The sequence below is a fragment of the Polypterus senegalus genome, chromosome 13, assembly GCF_016835505.1.
Source record: "Polypterus senegalus isolate Bchr_013 chromosome 13, ASM1683550v1, whole genome shotgun sequence".
NCBI lineage: Eukaryota > Metazoa > Chordata > Cladistia > Polypteriformes > Polypteridae > Polypterus > Polypterus senegalus.
Window position 1 is genome coordinate 123,354,257 of NC_053166.1, and position 18,335 is coordinate 123,372,591.

The 18,335-nt window shown below is 43.7% G+C and overlaps 1 protein-coding gene across 2 annotated transcripts; it reads right to left on the bottom strand.

The window, feature by feature from the left end:
* Positions 1 to 78: 78 nt before the first annotated feature.
* On the bottom strand, positions 79 to 16,421 carry slc5a11 (solute carrier family 5 member 11). 2 transcript variants are annotated; one of them, XM_039774770.1, is made up of 16 exons: positions 16,311 to 16,421; positions 15,819 to 15,960; positions 15,661 to 15,732; positions 15,467 to 15,571; positions 6,193 to 6,252; positions 5,900 to 6,004; positions 5,714 to 5,819; positions 5,550 to 5,630; positions 5,035 to 5,240; positions 4,815 to 4,950; positions 4,631 to 4,738; positions 4,398 to 4,548; positions 4,045 to 4,213; positions 3,727 to 3,942; positions 2,845 to 2,974; positions 80 to 399 (listed from the first exon to the last, which is right to left on the bottom strand). In XM_039774770.1, the coding sequence occupies exons 1-16, from the start codon at positions 16,331 to 16,333 to the stop codon at positions 188 to 190; spliced, it is 2,022 nt and encodes a 673-aa protein (XP_039630704.1). In that variant the 5' UTR covers positions 16,334 to 16,421; the 3' UTR covers positions 80 to 187. The 2 variants fall into 2 exon arrangements, with proteins under 2 accessions (XP_039630705.1, XP_039630704.1); XM_039774771.1 differs by lacking the exons at positions 4,631 to 4,738; positions 4,815 to 4,950; positions 5,035 to 5,240 and having other exon boundaries at positions 79 to 399.
* Positions 16,422 to 18,335: the final 1,914 nt, after the last annotated feature.

Here is an 18,335-nt window from a genome sequence, read left to right on the forward strand (position 1 = left end):
GCTCCTGGGATAAAGCGGCCACAAGGGGGCGTATGGCATACTCCATCACATTAAAGATTATATTCTGCTACCTGGACTGACCACAAACATCAGCGGACATGTGTTGGTGCCTCAGGAAGCTGGTCATTGTTTTTATTTGTTTTAATTTAACACAAAGCAAATGGCCATTTGTTCAGGAGCCCCCTCGCTAAGCGAAATATGCCCACAGGAAGACAGCCAGGCTCATGCAGACCAGGAGGTTGGCGTTGACCATGTGCTTCATGAGCGGGTCCTCTTCTAGCACAGCAATGTTCACTGCAGGCTTTGGGGGACAGGGGGCTTTGTGTCCATCCTGCCGTTGCAGACCACACAGCCACATGAAGGCAGCCTTCAGCTTCTGATTCCAACTTGATTCTGACACTGCAAAAGGAAGGAGGTGTGAGGAATTACAACCTTACTGGACAGCAGTTTATTTGGGACAAATCTGGGAGGACAGTGGTGACCAGCTGGCTGTCTAGATGCTATATACATAAATACAGTATTAAAGATGGGCCTTTTAAAATGTTAGGATGGTATTAAATGCCCAAAGCAAGCCTGAACTGAAGCCATGCTAGTGCCTTGAAACTACTGCTCTGATCTGAGACATCCTGCCAGTCAAGGGGTGAAACGTGGGACTGTCTCATGAATTCTTTGTACCCCCTGAGAGCTTCACATTTAAAGCTGACAATACATTTTAAAATGTTATTCTCTTATAAATCTCTCATTAGCCTTTGCTGGGTTCATGAGAAAGTAGTACAGCAGACAGTGCCTCACAGGCAAGGCGGGGCCAGCTGGATGGGCGGAGTCAGTTATTTGAGTGGTAGGAGCTGGCTGGCTGAGGCTTGAGCGACAGCATCCTGGGGGGCGGGGTTAGTTATATTAGTGGCAACTAGCAAGGCAGGGCTCAGCTCTTGAGTGGCATCAGGCTGGGCAGGGTTAGTTATCTGAGTGGTGGCTGGCTAGGCAAGGGTAGTTGCTTAAGTGGCAGCAGGCTGGGTGGGCAGGCCCTAGTTATTTGTGCAACAATAGGATGGGCAAGGGTATGAACTTGAATGGCAGCAGCTGAGGGGAAGTGCATCCATTAATAAGACTTTTGAGGATTTGAGTAAAAGGCTGAAACCTTAAGGAGAAAATATTAACAGGAGTGGAACATAGCTGCTCATGCAAGTTTTGGTCTCGGTGATGCCGAAGAGTGCAAAGCTGTATAGTCAAAAGTGCTGATCGTGACATTGTTCATGTTTCAGGGGGCACTGCTATGCCCTCAGTATGACCCCCAATTGTCTTCCATGTTCTAAAACCAACAGAGATGCAGTGCAGGTCATTGGGCAGGGTGGGGAATCAGTTTACAGTGCATAATGACTTAATCCATTTGATGAAATGGCCATTTTAGTGTTGCACATAGTGTGTGTGTGTGTGTTGTAAGACGTGTCTGTTCTACTTGATGTTGGTCAGAGTACAAGGTGGAGTGGCGTATCTTTGTGTGATGTGATTTGTCTGCTTAAGGCACTGATTAGCACCTCATGTTAGAATTTCACTGCACTACATCTGTGGGACAATAATGACCTGATAAACCAATACGCTTATTCTAACTGACATCACTCTCCATGTCTAATGTATAGTGTATTCCACAGAGCCAGAGTAAGAGTTTGTGTTCAGCCAACAGGAATTTTGTGTACTGCATCTCAAATTATTTCAGTATTTTGCACATGCTAGTTCCTTGTTTTGCATGCTTTTATTTAAAATTACATCATTCTCATAATAACACATTTGCCATTTTGGTTATCATGGCTGCCACTGCTGACAATATGCTTGCCTTGCTATCATGTGATGCCCAAAAATTGGTATTGTGTGGCATTACTGGCAAAAGGTTATATATGATGGCGATGTGCCACTTAGGGCATCCAAGAGTTTGCATTTTTAAAAAACCTGTAGCAGTGTTAGTTAGACCATGCCAGGTGAATTTAAGCTAACATACATGTTTGGATGTTTGATGGTATCACACATGGACATAAAGAGAGCATGCAGACTCCCTCATTAGGCCAGAATCTGAGACCAGACCCTTGGAGTTGTACAGCCGTGATCTGAAACATGGCAATTACAAACCATCCCCCATTAAGGACATAGCGTATGCCAAATGTTGAACAACTGGAGTTTTGTTTACTTGATGTGTAAATCTGCAGCATGCTGGTATAAAACTTTAATCAGCAGCAAGTTCGGATCTGGAGCCCAATCTGAATGGTGCACTCTTAGTAGTGATATGGAATATCACCGGGCCAGGTGGGAGCATGTCAGTACTACTGATGTGGACAAAAGTCTGAAGGCCTGTCATTGACGTGGGACAGTTACATTATGGGACAGTTAAATAATACATCTTTGCATGCACTGGAACACACCATCAGTGATGTAGCTTGAGGTCATCAGATGTTTTAAGTCTTTCAATATCAAACACCTTTGATCAGGTGACCCTGCCGAGGCTGATCAGGCCCTAGCCTGTGTCTCATCGGCACTCGCACTCCCCAGCTCACATCTCCTGATGCACAGCCAACTTTGTTACATTCTTGATGGCCCTGCTTTTCATCATGCCCCCCCACACCCAGCAAACTGCAGACTCAGCTGAGTGTAGCCCACCTCTACTGGCTCTAACCGAGCCATCCATCCAGGTCCTCATATCTAGCCGTTTCCCTCTCGTTAGTCCCCTGCATTCTGTCTTGCCAGAGAGCAATTCAGTATGTTAATGTGAATGGTCCTTGAACATGCTCAGTGCAGCAGCTCGACGAGGACTGAGCTAATGAGCTGGCAAAAGCATCTCTTAGGAACATAAATTACCTGTGCCACCACTGCCTCCATCTTTTCCATCCCCAGGAACGTCTGCTTCTCCATCCTCTCCAACTGATTCATTTTCCACATGGCCCTGAGGTGGCTTGTCAAAGCGTGTGAACCAGGTTAAACGACTCATCTGTTTAAGGTAAAAGAAAATTGAAAAGATGGAGATGCGTGAATTCATGGGCTTGGCTGGCACCCGTTCTAATAAATCACCTTCTCAACTGTGCCTACAGCTCCCTTCTAAAATGCACCTTGGGTTGCTACTGAAGTCGAATGAATTCTGCAATTGGGCGACAACCTGGAAGGTAGGCAATCAGTCAAGCCTCCCAGAGGGGAGCATTTTCTCACCCTGAATCCCAGGCAAACATCTGGAGCACACTGACCATGTGTCAATGACCTAGGGTCTTGTGCCCCTGTTCTCATATGGAGAAGCTGTCTGTTATCCCCTGGCCTCTGAGTCCAAAGTAGGAGTTTATTCAAGTAGTGCAATGCTAAAGAAGGCTGCTGTGTGAACCAAAGACCCCAAATTTACACTCGGCTCCTGCTGCTGCTGCTGCTGCCACCACCATCTCAAGAACAAAGGAGTAAGTGTAATGCCGGGGGCAAACGCATCAGAGGCAGAAAGATAGAAATTGCCACTATGTAAGAGACCCTTGCTATTAGAACAAAAACACCCTGATGGACTGATGGCACTCTCCAAGTGCTCGACTGGATGAGATGCCCTTTCTGATTTAGAGACCCTGTGGGACAGACTGGAATGATGCTCTAAGTGACTCCTGTCCAGTGAAGCCCTGCCTTGCCTTTCAATTTGATTAAACAGTCAAACAAAGGTTGCTAATGGTGCCACTCGTGCACACACACAAACTGGCACTCACTCCTACCTACTTGTTGTTGGGAAGGCGGCTCAGAGGTCAAGCTGATCACCAGAACCACGACCAGTGTGAAGGCAGAGACAATGACAGAGAAGTAGAGGTAGTGGACATTCCTCACGATGGCTGGCCGGGAGTCTTCTTCATGGCACTGAGGAGCGGGGTACACCATGTCCAGCACCATCCGCACACATCCTGCCAGCAAGCCAAGTACCAGTGCACAAAATGCACCCTGGGGTGTGAGAGAGAGAGAGAGAGAGAGAGAGAGAGAGAGAGTGAATGAGAGATCAGAAGGATCCAACTAAGAATCTCAACCATCACTTTGGAGGCCTACCCTCTCGTTAGTTCTCTTCCAGAAGCACCCCGCTATAAAGACAATGGCAACTGGTGGCTGCAGGTATGAGCTGATGGACTGGATGTAGATGAAGAGCTGTCCTCCTTGGCTGGCTTTGACTAGTGGGATCCAGAGCACTGAGATGACCACTAGTACCAACACGAACACCCTGCATGAACAGAGGGAGGGAGTCAGTAGCTAAAAGAAGACCACAAAGTACAGTAAGTGGGTCAGTAGACATTCCGGCCCTATAGTAAAGACAAACAGACACATCATTTCATTTAGCTTGGTCAGTACCCAGGAAAGGCTTCATTCTCAAAGATGATCAATGGCCCTCAGCAATTCTCCCCTACCTGCCCACTATCATGAGCTCCCACTCCGAGCTGCGAGGTCGGCAGAAGCGCCACACGTCCATGGTAAAGATAGTGGCCGAGCTGTTAAAGATGGAGGTCAGCGAGGACATGAGGGCTGCAATCATGACGGACATCATGAGGCCCCGAAGACCTGAAACACAGGAGAGGTTCATTATGTCAGGCCCAGAGTATACAAACCCACCCTGGCATCCCCTCAGAGATAAAGTACACACCTGCAGGCAAGAGCTTCATAACCAACATGGGGTATGCAATGTCAGAGCAGCCCAGCTCATTTCCACACACTGACTTGCAGACATCTGGCTCAGCGCAGGCCACCTCCTCTGTAAAATACAGTGTGTTACAGCTGGACAGACCACCAACTATAAGTGGATTATGCCAGGATAAGATGGGCTCTACCTGTGAACAGGATGCGGCTGATCATGCCAGGGAGAACCATCATGAAGAATGGCAGCACCTTGAGGTACGAGGCCAGCAGAGACCCCCCCTTGGCATGCAGCAGATTCTTGGCTGCCAAAGACCTCTGCACAATGACCTGTAGAGACAGTTGGATACATACATCAGTATGGCCAACAGGCAGGCACATGGCTGCAATACAGAGAATGATGATTTGAGATACCTGGTCAGTGCACCAGTACCAAATGGATGGAATGGTCATTCCCACAAGGACTCCGGGCCAGGGTAGGTCTGAGGTGACAGGGTCTCGGAAAATATGGAAAGCGTCCTCACGTGGCAATCCGCAGCTAGTATTCACATCTCGGACTGTGGGAATGGCAAGGTGATATTTCTCCTGAAGCTCATCAAAGCCACCAACCTGGGCAAAACCTGGCAGGAGGACAGAGATGAAGCACACATCTATAGACAAAGCTAATGTCCCTGTCAACATACAGTGTAGTGACAGACAGCGAGTACTGTTTGGACATCATGGCATCTATTATTACAAGCCACAGCAGTCACTATAGGGTATGTAACACATGTAGGAGCTGCTAGTTCCTGATATCTCATCATATGCACTACCAACACCTACAGTAGCTTCCACCGCCCAACCGGCCCCATGCCTTGCTTGCCGGCCTTCTTCACACACACTTTACTTCTTCATGCATGTGGCTCAACTCTTGTCTACAGGCTACTCACTAAAACCCATCAGGATGAGACCTCCAAGTAGCATGAAGACGGTTTGCAGAGCATCAGTGTAGATAACAGCCGCTAGGCCTCCTGGGAGTAGAAGACAAAATGGGGTTACAAGACACTTATTGGCTGGCAGTGTCCAGCATCTCCACATGGCATTCTATTCACACCTGCAACTGTGTAGACCGCCGTGATGGCCAGCAGACCCACGATGGCCAGGTAGAGGTCCCATTGTAAGGCCTGCTGGATGAACATGGCTCCAGCATAGATGTCAACCTAAAACACAGAAAACATTGGTCACTCATTGACCTCTGATTCAGAGAAGTGGCATGGGGTGGCAGTTGCATCAAACTCACCGATATTTTAGTGAATATGTAAATAAACAAGTAGAGGATAGCAAGGAGAATCTGGATTCTGCTGCCACCAAATCTCCTTTGCAGGTATTCAGGCATCGTTGTCACCTGAAACAGAATATAGTGTGGGGGCAGGGGGTCACCAAAAAGATAAATAAAACCTGCAACAGGGTGCCCTCCTCATAGCAGCAGGGTGCCAGCTGCCGCAGTTAGGTCTTACTGGATATCTGGTGATGTTGGCCGACCGAAACTGGCCACCTGAGTACAAGCCAGACAGAGGGAGCTGTTAGACATACCCCAGATGCCACATAGATAGGGAGGAATAGCCACGCCAACAGCAGCACGATGAACATCCCCTAGAGGAGCGGAGACAAAGAGAAGGTCGAGTGAACTGACTGGCACCACTGAGCTGTCATGTAGGGTCAGCCATTTATGCAAAGCATGTCGTGCAAGGTCAGTCATTCTCACCAGACTGTTCTGCACAGTTATTTTGCCACACAGTTCTGTTTGGTGTAGTATCTAATCTCATTCAGTATTAAGGAAGGGTCATCTATTGGCTGATTTGCTCCTACACTACTGAATATTTAGAATGTTTTGTATAACATTTTGATTGGAACAGGCCATTCAGGCCAACAAAGCTCACCAATCCTTTCCACCTAATGTCTCCAAAATAACATCAAGTCGACTTTTGAAGGTCCCTAAACTCCTACTGTCTACCACACTACCTGTACTGTACTTGGCAATTTATTCCATGGGTTGTAAGTTTCCATCTGTGTCCCCGTGTATTTATTGAACTCCTTTTAAAGTAATAGTCTGTATCCACTGGGAAAACCTCAATCAACTCCCCTCTTAATCTCCATTTCTTTAAACTGAAAATTTTCAACTGCTTTAATCTCATTCTGCTTATACTTCTCAGTTACAGAATCAGCCTAGTTGCTCTTCTCTGGACTTTTTCTAGTGCTGCTATGTCCTTTTTGTAGCCTGGAGACCACAACTGTACTCCTGTACACAGTACTCCTGATGAGGCCTCACTGGTGCATTATAAAGTTTGTGGATAACCTCCTTGGACTTGTACTATAAACGTCATGCTACAAAACCTACCATTCTGTTAGCATTCTCAATGGCTTCAGTACATACATTGTCTAGATATTGTAACTGATGACACTGCCGATTTGCAGTTTCTGATAGTGACGGCAGTCATACAAAGGCAGTTCCGATGCTGCCTTTGCCCCAGCTGACCTTCGAAAAACTCCCTCATAGACAGTATTTCAATGGGAAACAAGTGCACTCCTAACTTGCCCTCTGCAGGATCAGCTGCAGGTTTACAGGCTTACCATGTAACATGCTTGTTACATGATGTTTAGAACATTTAAAGCTGAGTGCTGACCTGTCTGTTTGCTCACTCTCCTGCCCTCTTTCCTCCAGACTGCATCTGCTCCAGTCGGTGCTTCCAAGCCACTGACCCAGTTAGATGAAGACGGCTTTGTGTTCTTTCAGTCTAAAGAAGGGAGCTTTGCCCACACTGCTGCTTGAAACCTGTGTGCTTCTGGGCTGAAGAAAAATTCCTGTTTTGAATAAAGCCTTGAGACTGTGCCTTCTCAGCAATAAAGTTATTTTTCCTCCGAAACCTGGTCTCTTCTTCCTTTCTCTTATTCAACTCTGCGACCCAAGCGTGACAGCGTATATAGTGATAAGTCCACTGCAAGTCCTAGGTCCTTCTCATTGTCACACGTACATGCCTGAGGATCACCCTCCAAGCTCTTCCCAGATAAATGATACCACCCCGGTCAAGAGAGGGTGCTGCCGCTACCTGAACTGTCATTTACTTCCTCCACAGTTCGGTTAACTGACTCCACCCCTTCCAGTCTCTGGGCTTCTAAAGCACAACCACCCAGAAGGAGGTCTCACTTAATAGGGAGATGATCTGATGATCTGAGCAGAGTCTGAATCAACAGACCCAATGGCAGAACTAGATTAGTTGCAGCCGTTCTTCTTATGTGGTGACTGTTTTTGTTTTGATTCTTTACACCATTGTGCATTGTTTTTGTTAAAAGACTGAAAGTAAATGGAGAGGGCCAAGTCGGCACCCCAAATTTCAAACATTGTCAGACCCTTCACTCCTTCAGACAATCACATCATGAATGTGTATTTTCAAGTTTCAGAGCTCATACTGTGTATTCAAATATTAACATTCTTGCTTCTTACATGTTATAACTGATATTTGCTTATCTTAAATTTGATCAGCCATAGAACTGCCCGAGCCTGAATTCTATCCAAGTCCTTCTGTGATGATACAGCTGATTCTAGCTTAGCTTCCATTCCACCTAATTTGGTATCACCTGCAAACGTAACCAGCTCGATATTTATATTTGTATTCAAATCATTTATGTATATTAAAAAAGAGCAGTGACCCCTGACAGACACCACTTTAACATCACCTAATTCTGATACAGTGCCTTACATCAAAATCCTTTGCTTCCCATGTCTTAGTTACTTTTGTACACATTCACACTCTACGCCCTGAACTCCCACTTCTTTAAGCTTGATGTTCGATGTATGAAATGCTTTTGGAAAATCAAAATAAATAATATCATAGGCTTCTCCCTGATCATATCCTTTTGTTACTTCCCCATAGAATTCCAGCATATTAGTAAAAGACAACCTCCTCCATCTGACCCTATGCAGTCTGCTCCGTAACATGCCTGTTCTTGCCACATTATGCTCAGTCTTTGCCTTAATAATTCCTTCCATTAATTTAGCGCTGCCTCTTCTAATACTGCCGTCTAATGGGATTATCTGATCTGGCACAGCTGGTCTCTACAGTTAGCCACATTTCTACGTATTTGGGTCCTGCAGGCTGGTCTGCTTTCACAATGCAGTCCACCAGTGCTGCCTGTTATCATACTTGCATGTCTGACAAAGAGTTATCTGATCTGACACCAGCAACATTTAAGGATAACCACCTTCACATCCACGTTTATGTGATCTCACCCTAACACTCATTTTGAGCAAAATATTCCTCCAATCACTACTGTTTCAGTTGCTCATGCTGAGTACTGAAGATCTGTTTGCTGATGAACTATCGAATGTGTAAAAGATAAAAATACTGTAGATAAAAACTATAAGTTGAAATCACCCCTCTTAACCCTTAAACTGCCACATACTTGGGGGTTAATGCACCCCTGGATGCCAAATACTTTTTTGCTGCACTTTTTAAGTAAACATCACAATTCACCAAGAAAAAGTGAAATTATAATGGAACACATATTTATTTTCATGCAAAGAGCATCACAATTACTGTAACACTGATCATTTTACACACTGCCAATGAACTGTAAAATTTAAAAAAACTACAGGAACAAGATGTACAAGGTGCAACCAACGCCATTGATGAAGTTCAGTAAATCGCTGAGCCAACTGCGCTTGAACTGGCTGCTCGCAAGCACATAGAGGCCAACGCTGATGCTTGCAGGCTAGTCTAGTGCAGCGGGTGAATCCCCGGGAAAGTGATGCTGCAGTGCTGCAGGGGGCGGTAGTGGTCATGAGCTGGCTGCTCAATGAATATACGCCACTGACTGATCAGCTCCGTCGTGCTGGCAAATTGCACTGGGAACCAACTTTAGCCGGTTCCGGCAGTTTAAGGGTTAAGCTGAATGTCAAACAGTAAAGTAATCTGCAACTGAAATTGTACAGAATGTTTTTCTGTCTGTTTTCAGGATTGGCGATGCGCAAAAGAGAGTTGTTGGGGCAGAATGGATTATAGTATTTGTCGATACATCCATTTTATAAACCAACTTAACAGGGCAGGATTACCAGCAAGCAACAGATGTGGGCAGGAACAACTCCTGATCAGGACACCTGCCTATCACAGGGTGAACACACACACACACAGACACTCATTCACACACACACACACACAGACACTCATTCACACACACACACATACACACAGGCCGATTTAGAATCACCAGTTCACCTGTCTTTGGACCATGGGAGGAAACTGAACCAAACCCATGTGCAATCTCCATGTTGGGGGACCCCGGGGTCAGCAGTGCTGCCACTGCATCTCTTTGCTGCATGTTCATTGGTTACATTGTGACCTATAGTCTTATTTTAGTAACACAGTGTATCTGTAGGAGGGTGGTCAGACCCCCCTGGGCACCCCTTCATCTTCGCCAAATGCAAATGAAAGGGCTAATTATTAAGTAAAGGCCTAAATCAGTGGCTCTCCAGCTCAGACCCATAGACTGTAAGTATTTATGCCACCAAAGCTGTGCCCTTAACTGGACATCTTAGGCAAGCTGGAATTTCCCAGTTTCTACCATTTCATGTTGGCCAATAAATTACAAGAGAAGTGTTTGCCACATTTTTCTTTGAATATTGCAAGCAGTTTTGTGTTATGCAATGCTTTTCTTTTTTCCTTTTTAAGATTTTGCTCCTATTTTATGCTCTGGTTATTTAAGTCTTTTCTTATCAATTAGCACTGAAGTAACTGTGACCCCCTTAGCTTTCAGTGTCATTCGCACCTGTGCCTTCACCATTCGTCACTAACTGTCAGTATTGAGGTACAACAAAGGGAGAAAACACCACAGATAAAACATGAATTAAAAAGAAATTATGAAAACAAAGTTAACATTTATACACATTTCTATTTTTTACTTGTAAATATCATACTCACACGTTATTGTAAATGCAAGATAACAAGAAACAAGTTAGAAAATGGTGTAACATTCAGGTGTGTTCAGTTTCTTGTTTTAAAAGTTGGTGCATTTTAAATCATGTAAGTGACTTTAAAGAGTCAACTAGCACATTTTTGTTTATGAATTATTTTTGTTACAAAATGTTTCTTTTTTTATTTTTAATAATACTAGGGGGCTTCGCCCACTGCTCGCTTCGCTCGCCAACCCCCTGGGCAGCGCTATGCTCCAGCCATTTCACGTCTCTGCCTCTCACATATATGGATTTCACTTTCATCAAACAACAAATCTTTTAATTCTCGCAGATACGCCTCTTCATTGAGAAGAAACATTACTTTTCCTTCATGGCAACACAAATTAGACAATCTACAAGTCTCTGATTTAAAGTTTAAATCTGAACAATATATTCAATCTCTTTACACTGTTCCGTCATTTCACGGAGTAATAATTTCCATTTGTTTGCACTAATACGATCTTTACCATCAGTTTTTTGAGACTTTTGAATTTTCGTACTTCCATTATTTCTAACCTGCATTGTATGTGTACCATGTCAACGTTTTTGAATTCCTTACGATGTGCTACTTTGTCATCTACTCTTTATCTTTTATTTCCGGCCCCAGACGTGGTTAAATCTGTTGGCACAAAGTCTCGTCTCGCAGGTCTGGAGAAACAGGTCTGGAGAAATACTGAATCATTATAATGTGAATATAATACATCCGGATGCAAATGTGGCTAATGTTGCAGGTTGTTTTTTGTGTTAACATTGTCATGGTGAGTGATGCCCACATGAATTTCCTTCCAGAGTCCAAAGACCTGTAGGTTCTGGGGATTGGTGGTGCGAAATTCGTCCTTGATGTGTGTGAGTGCTTGGCCTGCATTTGTGTTCAGCCTGTGATGGATGGCCATCCTGTCCTGTAATTGTTCCTGTTCTGCATTCAGTGCTTGCTGGGATAGCCTCCAGCTACCACCACAACTCTGCTCAGTGTAAAGTGGGTTAAGAGAATGGATGGATGCTTCTTTTACATTCTTGAAAATGTATTTTCTTTAAATGTTTTTTGGGGGGTTTATAGAGTTGTTGGGTAATTTTAATATTTGTTTGCATTCTTTCACTATGCCATACACAAGTTGCTACTTTGTGCATTTTATTTTTTTGACAGTTGCCATGCAGTTGCTTGCGTTGTCACACGTGTGTGCTTGGGGAACAACCTAAAGGCTTGCGTGAGTGTAATTTGCCGCCAAGACATGAGGATGCACTGTGTAATAACATTCTCTCTTCTCCTTCCCTTCCTGCAGAAAGAAAGATTGACACCTCTCCATCTGTGACATCACTACCGGGGGGACAGACCACCTGGACCCACCTCTTCCTCCCAAAATCCATCATAAGAGGAAACAACGCAAATGATTTTAAAGACGTCTCAACTTTGCGCTATACCACGTTTCCTTTTTATGCCTTTTGCGTAACTTTAATATATGAGGTTTGCCTCCGGGTGCCCGAGACCCTTTATGTTGTGTTCTTGTCTCTTTACAGCGGCCGTGCCAAAGGTCAAAAAACGGAGAGATGTCAGAGATCATGAGGTATGAAGTTCAGCCCCGGGGTCACTTCCTTATCCAAGTTTATTCTAAAAGTGCGTTTGTGTGTTTAAATGTTTTTCAGAGCTTCTTTCTTTTTGGCTTTTTGACTTGGAGTTAGGTTTTGTTTAGGGTTTAGACGCAAGGTATTTTTAAAATTTTCTGGTTTTAATTTTTGCATTAATTAAGACTTCCATTTATTGCCCATTCATTCTCTTTCCTGCGTGGCTTTTTATAACAAACATACTGCAAATTTGGAATACACATTTGTTCATGTTATCCTTACAAAATGATGCTTACATAATTCCTTTCATTTTACATTCATTTCTACACAAGTGACTTCTTGATTTTTTTTTTTACTTTTACGGTTTAATTAACTCTAGCGACAGGAGAAGTGAGCTGGTGTACAAACAGCTTTTACGTGTGGTCTTCTCTCATTGTTTCACTAACTGTTTTGGGCAGCTGTTGGGAAAAATATACAATATATATAAGTTGAAGTAACAGCTCTCAAGCTAAATGTGAAACACTAAACTCATCCATAATTAAAGTTGCGCAGAATGTTTCTCTGTTTTAAAGTAGACGAGTAGGGAAATTCATCAATGCTTTTCAATGGGCGGTTTTGAAACGTCAAAAATGTTACAGCTCCTTGTATTCATGACATCTTCACAAATTCTGAAATTTCCTGACACATTTTCTTGAAGAATATGTGTGCTAAAATTTCAGCAAAACCTGTCCACTGTTAGTCTTGTTGTTTTGTGTGGACAGACGGACAGATGGACATGGCAATTGCAGTAGATGCTTCAAATGGTATGTGAAAAGCTCTGCAAAAAATCGCAACTAATTAAAGAAAAAGATCAATTGGAAGTAAGACTGACCCACTGATTTGTGAAACTAAATGAAACCCCTCAGCCACAGTTGGCAGCAGGACTGAACCACTCCAGGTAAGGAGGGGCACACCGCATGGATGGGTGGGCTGAACTCACTCTGATCTGCACTGAGCCAATGTGGGTGGCAGTGATGTATTTAGTAAGCTTTGCACTCTGAATTGTACAAAACTGTCTTAGGATATGTCATCTTTAATATAAAATATACTATATATTTTTATTTCTACTTATTATTATATCTCCTTGCCTACGTTTCCTTTTTATTATACACACTTTTTGTTTGCATTATTATACCAAATAAGTCTATAAGAAAGCGTTTCTTAAGCTCTGCCAGGAGAACACCAGAAAGGTTCTTTGTTTCCAGACATTTCTGGAAGGAACTCTCAGTTTGATTGGTTTACTGTACCAAAACAATATTATCTTAAAATGTGAAAAATGTTACCAGACCCTGACATTTGAGAATCCCACAACCACTGACCTTGTTCAACCCTGAGATTTTTTGGATTGCTGCCCTCATTAACTGTGTCCTATCCGCTATGTCTGTTATTGAAATGGAGTTCTGATGTAGACTGTACAATGAAAAAAAATTACAAGCCAAGAATAAAATTCTAATTTGTGTCATAACTGATTTATGTTGCCATTGTGACTCTGAGGCAGTACTGTAAGCAGGACAGCCTCTCCACAGTGCATTTGTTGAATAGTGCAGGCTGAATCATATGCAGATCAGCATCAATAAGACAAAAAAGTCCATTACAGTCTTCAGAAGGGTCAAATTCACTCTGTCTCCAGTTCTTATTGATAGTGAAGATGTGGAGACGGTGAGGAAATATAAGTACCTCGGGGTGCATCTGAAAGACAGGTTTAAGTGGAGTATCAGCACAAAGGCTGGTTACAAGAAGGTTCAAAGTCATCACTATTTCCTGAGGAGGATGAGGTTGTTTGTGTATGCAGGTCACTCTTATATGTTTTCTACCAGTCTGTAGTGGCCAATGAATATTTTTCTATGTGGTGGTGTAATGGGGAAATGGCATTAGTGCAGCTGATGCCAACAGACTAAACAAACTAGTTAAAAAGGCTGACTCAATCTTGGGAGTCCGTCTGGACTCATTGAAGGAAGTGGTAGAACAGAGGTCACTCGGGATGCTGCTTACTATCTGGGACAAAGACCCTCACCATCTGTATGAGATCTTGGCTAAAAAAAGGCGCACCTTCAGTAACAGGCTGAGACAGCTTTGTTGCTCCAAGGAGTGTTAGGTGAGGTCACTCCTACCCTCAGCCATCAGGCTCTATAATGGTCTTGTTCCCTGTGTGCTGAATGTTACTGAGCAGGTCTAGCAGACATCTTAACAGATAGTGACGCTATGTGCAATAAACTGTGCCAATAACTGACATACTGTACTGTGAAATTGTAACTGATAAGTGTGTGCTATTCTAATCACTTTACACTTTGTTAGTTTTCTTATAGTTAAGTTACTTAAGATTATTATAATTCGTGCTATGAGTATCTGTGCCTTTTACTTGTCTGCTACTATAACCCTGCAATTTACTTTGAGATTTATAAAGTTTCTATCTATCTATCTATCTATCTATCTATCTATCTATCTATCTATCTATCTATCTATCTATCTATCTATCTATCTATCATCACATGTGTGCATGGGTGGCAGTCTAAGGGCTTAAATGAAAGTAAAATGCAGAACCAGGGGTTGATGAACGGTACTAATGCCTTTTCTCCCTCTTTCACATACCACCAGAAGGAAAACCCAGTTAAGACCCCACCCTCGTCTGCTGTTTCATCATACCCTCATGCAGACCTCATTTCAGCCTGAGATCCCACCCCTTCTTGTCCTCCACCTATAAAACCTAAGCCTTCACTCTCCTATTCAGTCACTATTGACTCAGTCTTGTATGATTACTCTCTTTTTTGCTGTTGCAATTTGCTGTCACATTATACTGTCTATCTATCTATCTATCTATCTATCTATCTATCTATCTATCTATCTATCTATCTATCTATCTATCTATCTATCTATCTATCTATCTATCTGTTTGAAAGAACTGAACTTGAACCAATCATGGATCTTGAGTCCCCCTAATGCACACAGACACTGTAAGCCTATCAACCCTGAAATGCGCTATTTAAATGTATGCTTTGACGGTCAGGTATCTTTCTAATGACACTGAATGATCTGCACGCGCTCAACTGGTTTTTTTTAACTGGCACTGTAACAGAATCTTAAAAATCAAAGTGTTAAGTTATGTTTACAAAAATTTGCATCAACAAAGGGCTGAAACAAGAGCTTCATTTGAGATGTTCAGATACAAGAGTTGGATTAAACAATTGATTGAAATGAACAGCTGCCATCCCGAGTAGGCCTACAAGTACCCATCAGCCTGAGGGACCCCCATTGTCCACTTACATTCCATTCATAGGCAGTGACTGCTATCCCTGAAGCTGCTCCGGAGCCAGCAAGTCCAACAAAGTGCCCGCTACCCACATTACTAGCAAAGAGGGATGCTCCAACCTGCAAAAGAGAGGAGCATCAGCGTTTAAATACCACAAGGAGTGCCAACAAGTGGTAATTCACAGGTAGCCACTGGAGATAATACCTACCGGCCACCAGACCATGTTCTTTCCTGCTAGGAAGTAGCCATCCACCGTACTGCGTTTTGTCCTGCACATGGACTAAGGACGAAGAAAGCAAAATGGCTATTTACACAGACTTTGGTTCTGCCCCCATGTGCAAGAGTGAAAATACCCGCCTCTCTTACCCAAAATCCAACTGCCAGGACAAATAAGAAGTACAAAACCAGCACCACAATGTCAACTATCTCCAGAGAAGTCCTTAGTTGGGTGCCACTGGATTCAGTGGTGCAGGTGGGCACCAAAGTGGGGGTCTGTTCCAACATGGTGCTGTAGGAAAAACAGATAAGTGCCTACTGTAGCATCAGATATCCTCCAATGTGACCATCACGTGTGACAAGAGTGCTCAGGTTTAATCAAATTCAGGCCCACCACCCCCATCACATGTTTAGTTTAAGGCAGTCAGCCATCAAATTTCTGATGGCATCTTATTGTGAGGCAACAGAGAGCTTCACCAGGAAATCACAATTTAAATGTGACCAAGAAAGGTGAGTGCCCACCCACTGACGACTTACCCGCCTTTCCTGATCCAATTGGCCCAACCCCTGATCACTCCAGACTCAACTATTCACCTTCACACAGATCGGCACAATGCAGATAATGAATTGTACCAGGCCTACCTGCTTCTAAGTGCGTCCACCATTCTTTATGCCACTGAGCTCTCCAGGATCTCCAGTCTTCCCATTGTGTGGCTCGGGAGCAGTGAGGAATCGTGCCTTGTCTCCTCTAGATGGCCGGACTTAAGCGGTAAGAGGTCAAACTCCAAAGTGTGTGACAAGTTAACATGTAAGAAACTGGAAAGCAGCCAGCACCACGCAAGAGGGCAGAAAATGGGCCAGAAGTGCTCCGTGGTTACTCATTTATAAGGGCAGTCATTCTTTAAACCCCCACCCCAAGCGTGTCCAAGTGTTCACACTTTGCTCTCCTTACTTTTTGTCACTTCCTCCTGTCTCTGTCTCTGTCTGTGACACTGCCACTACTCCCTGCTCTGCCTCAACAAGGTGCCGCACTTTACTCCATCCTGTGTCTATCACTGCCAGAATGTCCAACTCTCCCTTTTCTGAAGGCACCTTACCCAATATAGGGCAGCCAGAACCCATTCCAGCAGGCAGAAACCAACCCTGGATGGTTCATCCCAGGGACCAATTTAGAGCTGCCAAATTGAGCCATGAGGGCAGGAGAATCAGAGGCTTGGGGTGGGTGGGACGAAAGTTGACACTGAGAAAACATATTCTTTATAGAGACATTCACAGGCCAGGATTTGATGTATGTGGAACTGTGAGGCATCAAATTCAGCTATGGCACAACCTAGCTGACCCCCATTGTATACAAAATTCACTACTCACATTGTTTTACCACATATTGTCACACATTACTCTATCGTCAGCTTCTCTGTTCCTCCAAGGCATCACACTCTACCTTCTTATGCAGAACACTTTACTCTGGTTGGTCCCTTTCAGCTTTTACTCTCCATTTTGTATTTCACCTTCACGTTACTTCCTAATATGTCATGCTTCTTTTACCATTTGTTCAACTTTATACCATTCTGTCTCTCACGCTCCCTTTTTTGCTTTTATTCTTTACACTGTAGCATACCCTCCTCCACAATGTCTGTCACTCTGTACTCCAGAACTCCTCAACATGGCCCTCTTCACTCACCACTTTGTCTTTCCCATGAGTCACATTCCCCATAATCCATTACGCTTCATTGTCAGTTTATCCAAATGTGCCTCCATTCTGTACATCTCAAATGTTACACCTCACTCTTTATACTGATTTTCACCCTGTACATCAATCACACTTTATTGCATTTCATTTTCAGCCCAAATTTCACCTTTCCATGATATTACTCTTAATGTGTCACACTTTACTCCTTACTTTGTTTTTTAGTCTCCTTGAAATGTGTCACACTTTACCTCACACACACTTTCTCTCCATCGATAGTAGAGTGGTAGCTGGGGAGGGAATTTCAAGTCTGAACCCTCTGAAATATACTTTAAGAAATTTCCCACTGAGTGATCATAGACAGAATTACAATTCATGCATTTTCTCACCGGACGACCCACACAAAATTATTTCCTGCCTACCCTCCTGCCCACACACCCCATTCAACTCCATTCTGTCTCACACACCCACATTTTACCTCATGTGTTACATACTGTATGTGAGACACACACACACACACACCCTCCTGCTTCGTGCAACACTCTTTTTACACTCTCTGCTCTCTGCAGGGCACACTTAAGATCACACGATTTCTGTCAGGATACTTCATTCTGTACAATCTGTCAAACTCCCAGAAAGTGCCAGGTGTTACCCCACCCCCCAAGCCATGTTGCCTCATTTTATATGATCAGAATTCCTGCACTTGATAGATTTTGTTCCACACCTCTTCATAGATAGATAGATAGATAGATAGATAGATAGATAGATAGATAGATAGATAGTGTGGCAGATTAAGGCTGTATTGCTCCCTTGAACCCCTGTCCACAACTCCAGACACCAGATAAAAGTCCAAATGATGACTTTATTTATGTCCCCACAGTGCACAAAGCACCCTGTCCTCCACTATACTCATAAATCACAATAACAATAATACAATAACTTTCCTCTGACTCCCAGACGTGTTGCCACCCTTCCACCCA

Excerpts from the sequence above, each read along its gene's own strand:
- slc5a11 (XM_039774770.1), bottom strand. The coding sequence starts at position 16,333 with ATGGTGGACGCACTTAGAAGCAG. Across the intron at positions 15,961-16,310 it reads GTGGACGCACTTAGAAGCAG|CACCATGTTGGAACAGACCC; the intron begins GTAGGCCTGGTA and ends TTTTTCCTACAG. Across the intron at positions 3,943-4,044 it reads GGAAGAGAACTAACGAGAGG|GGTGCATTTTGTGCACTGGT; the intron begins GTAGGCCTCCAA and ends CTCACACCCCAG.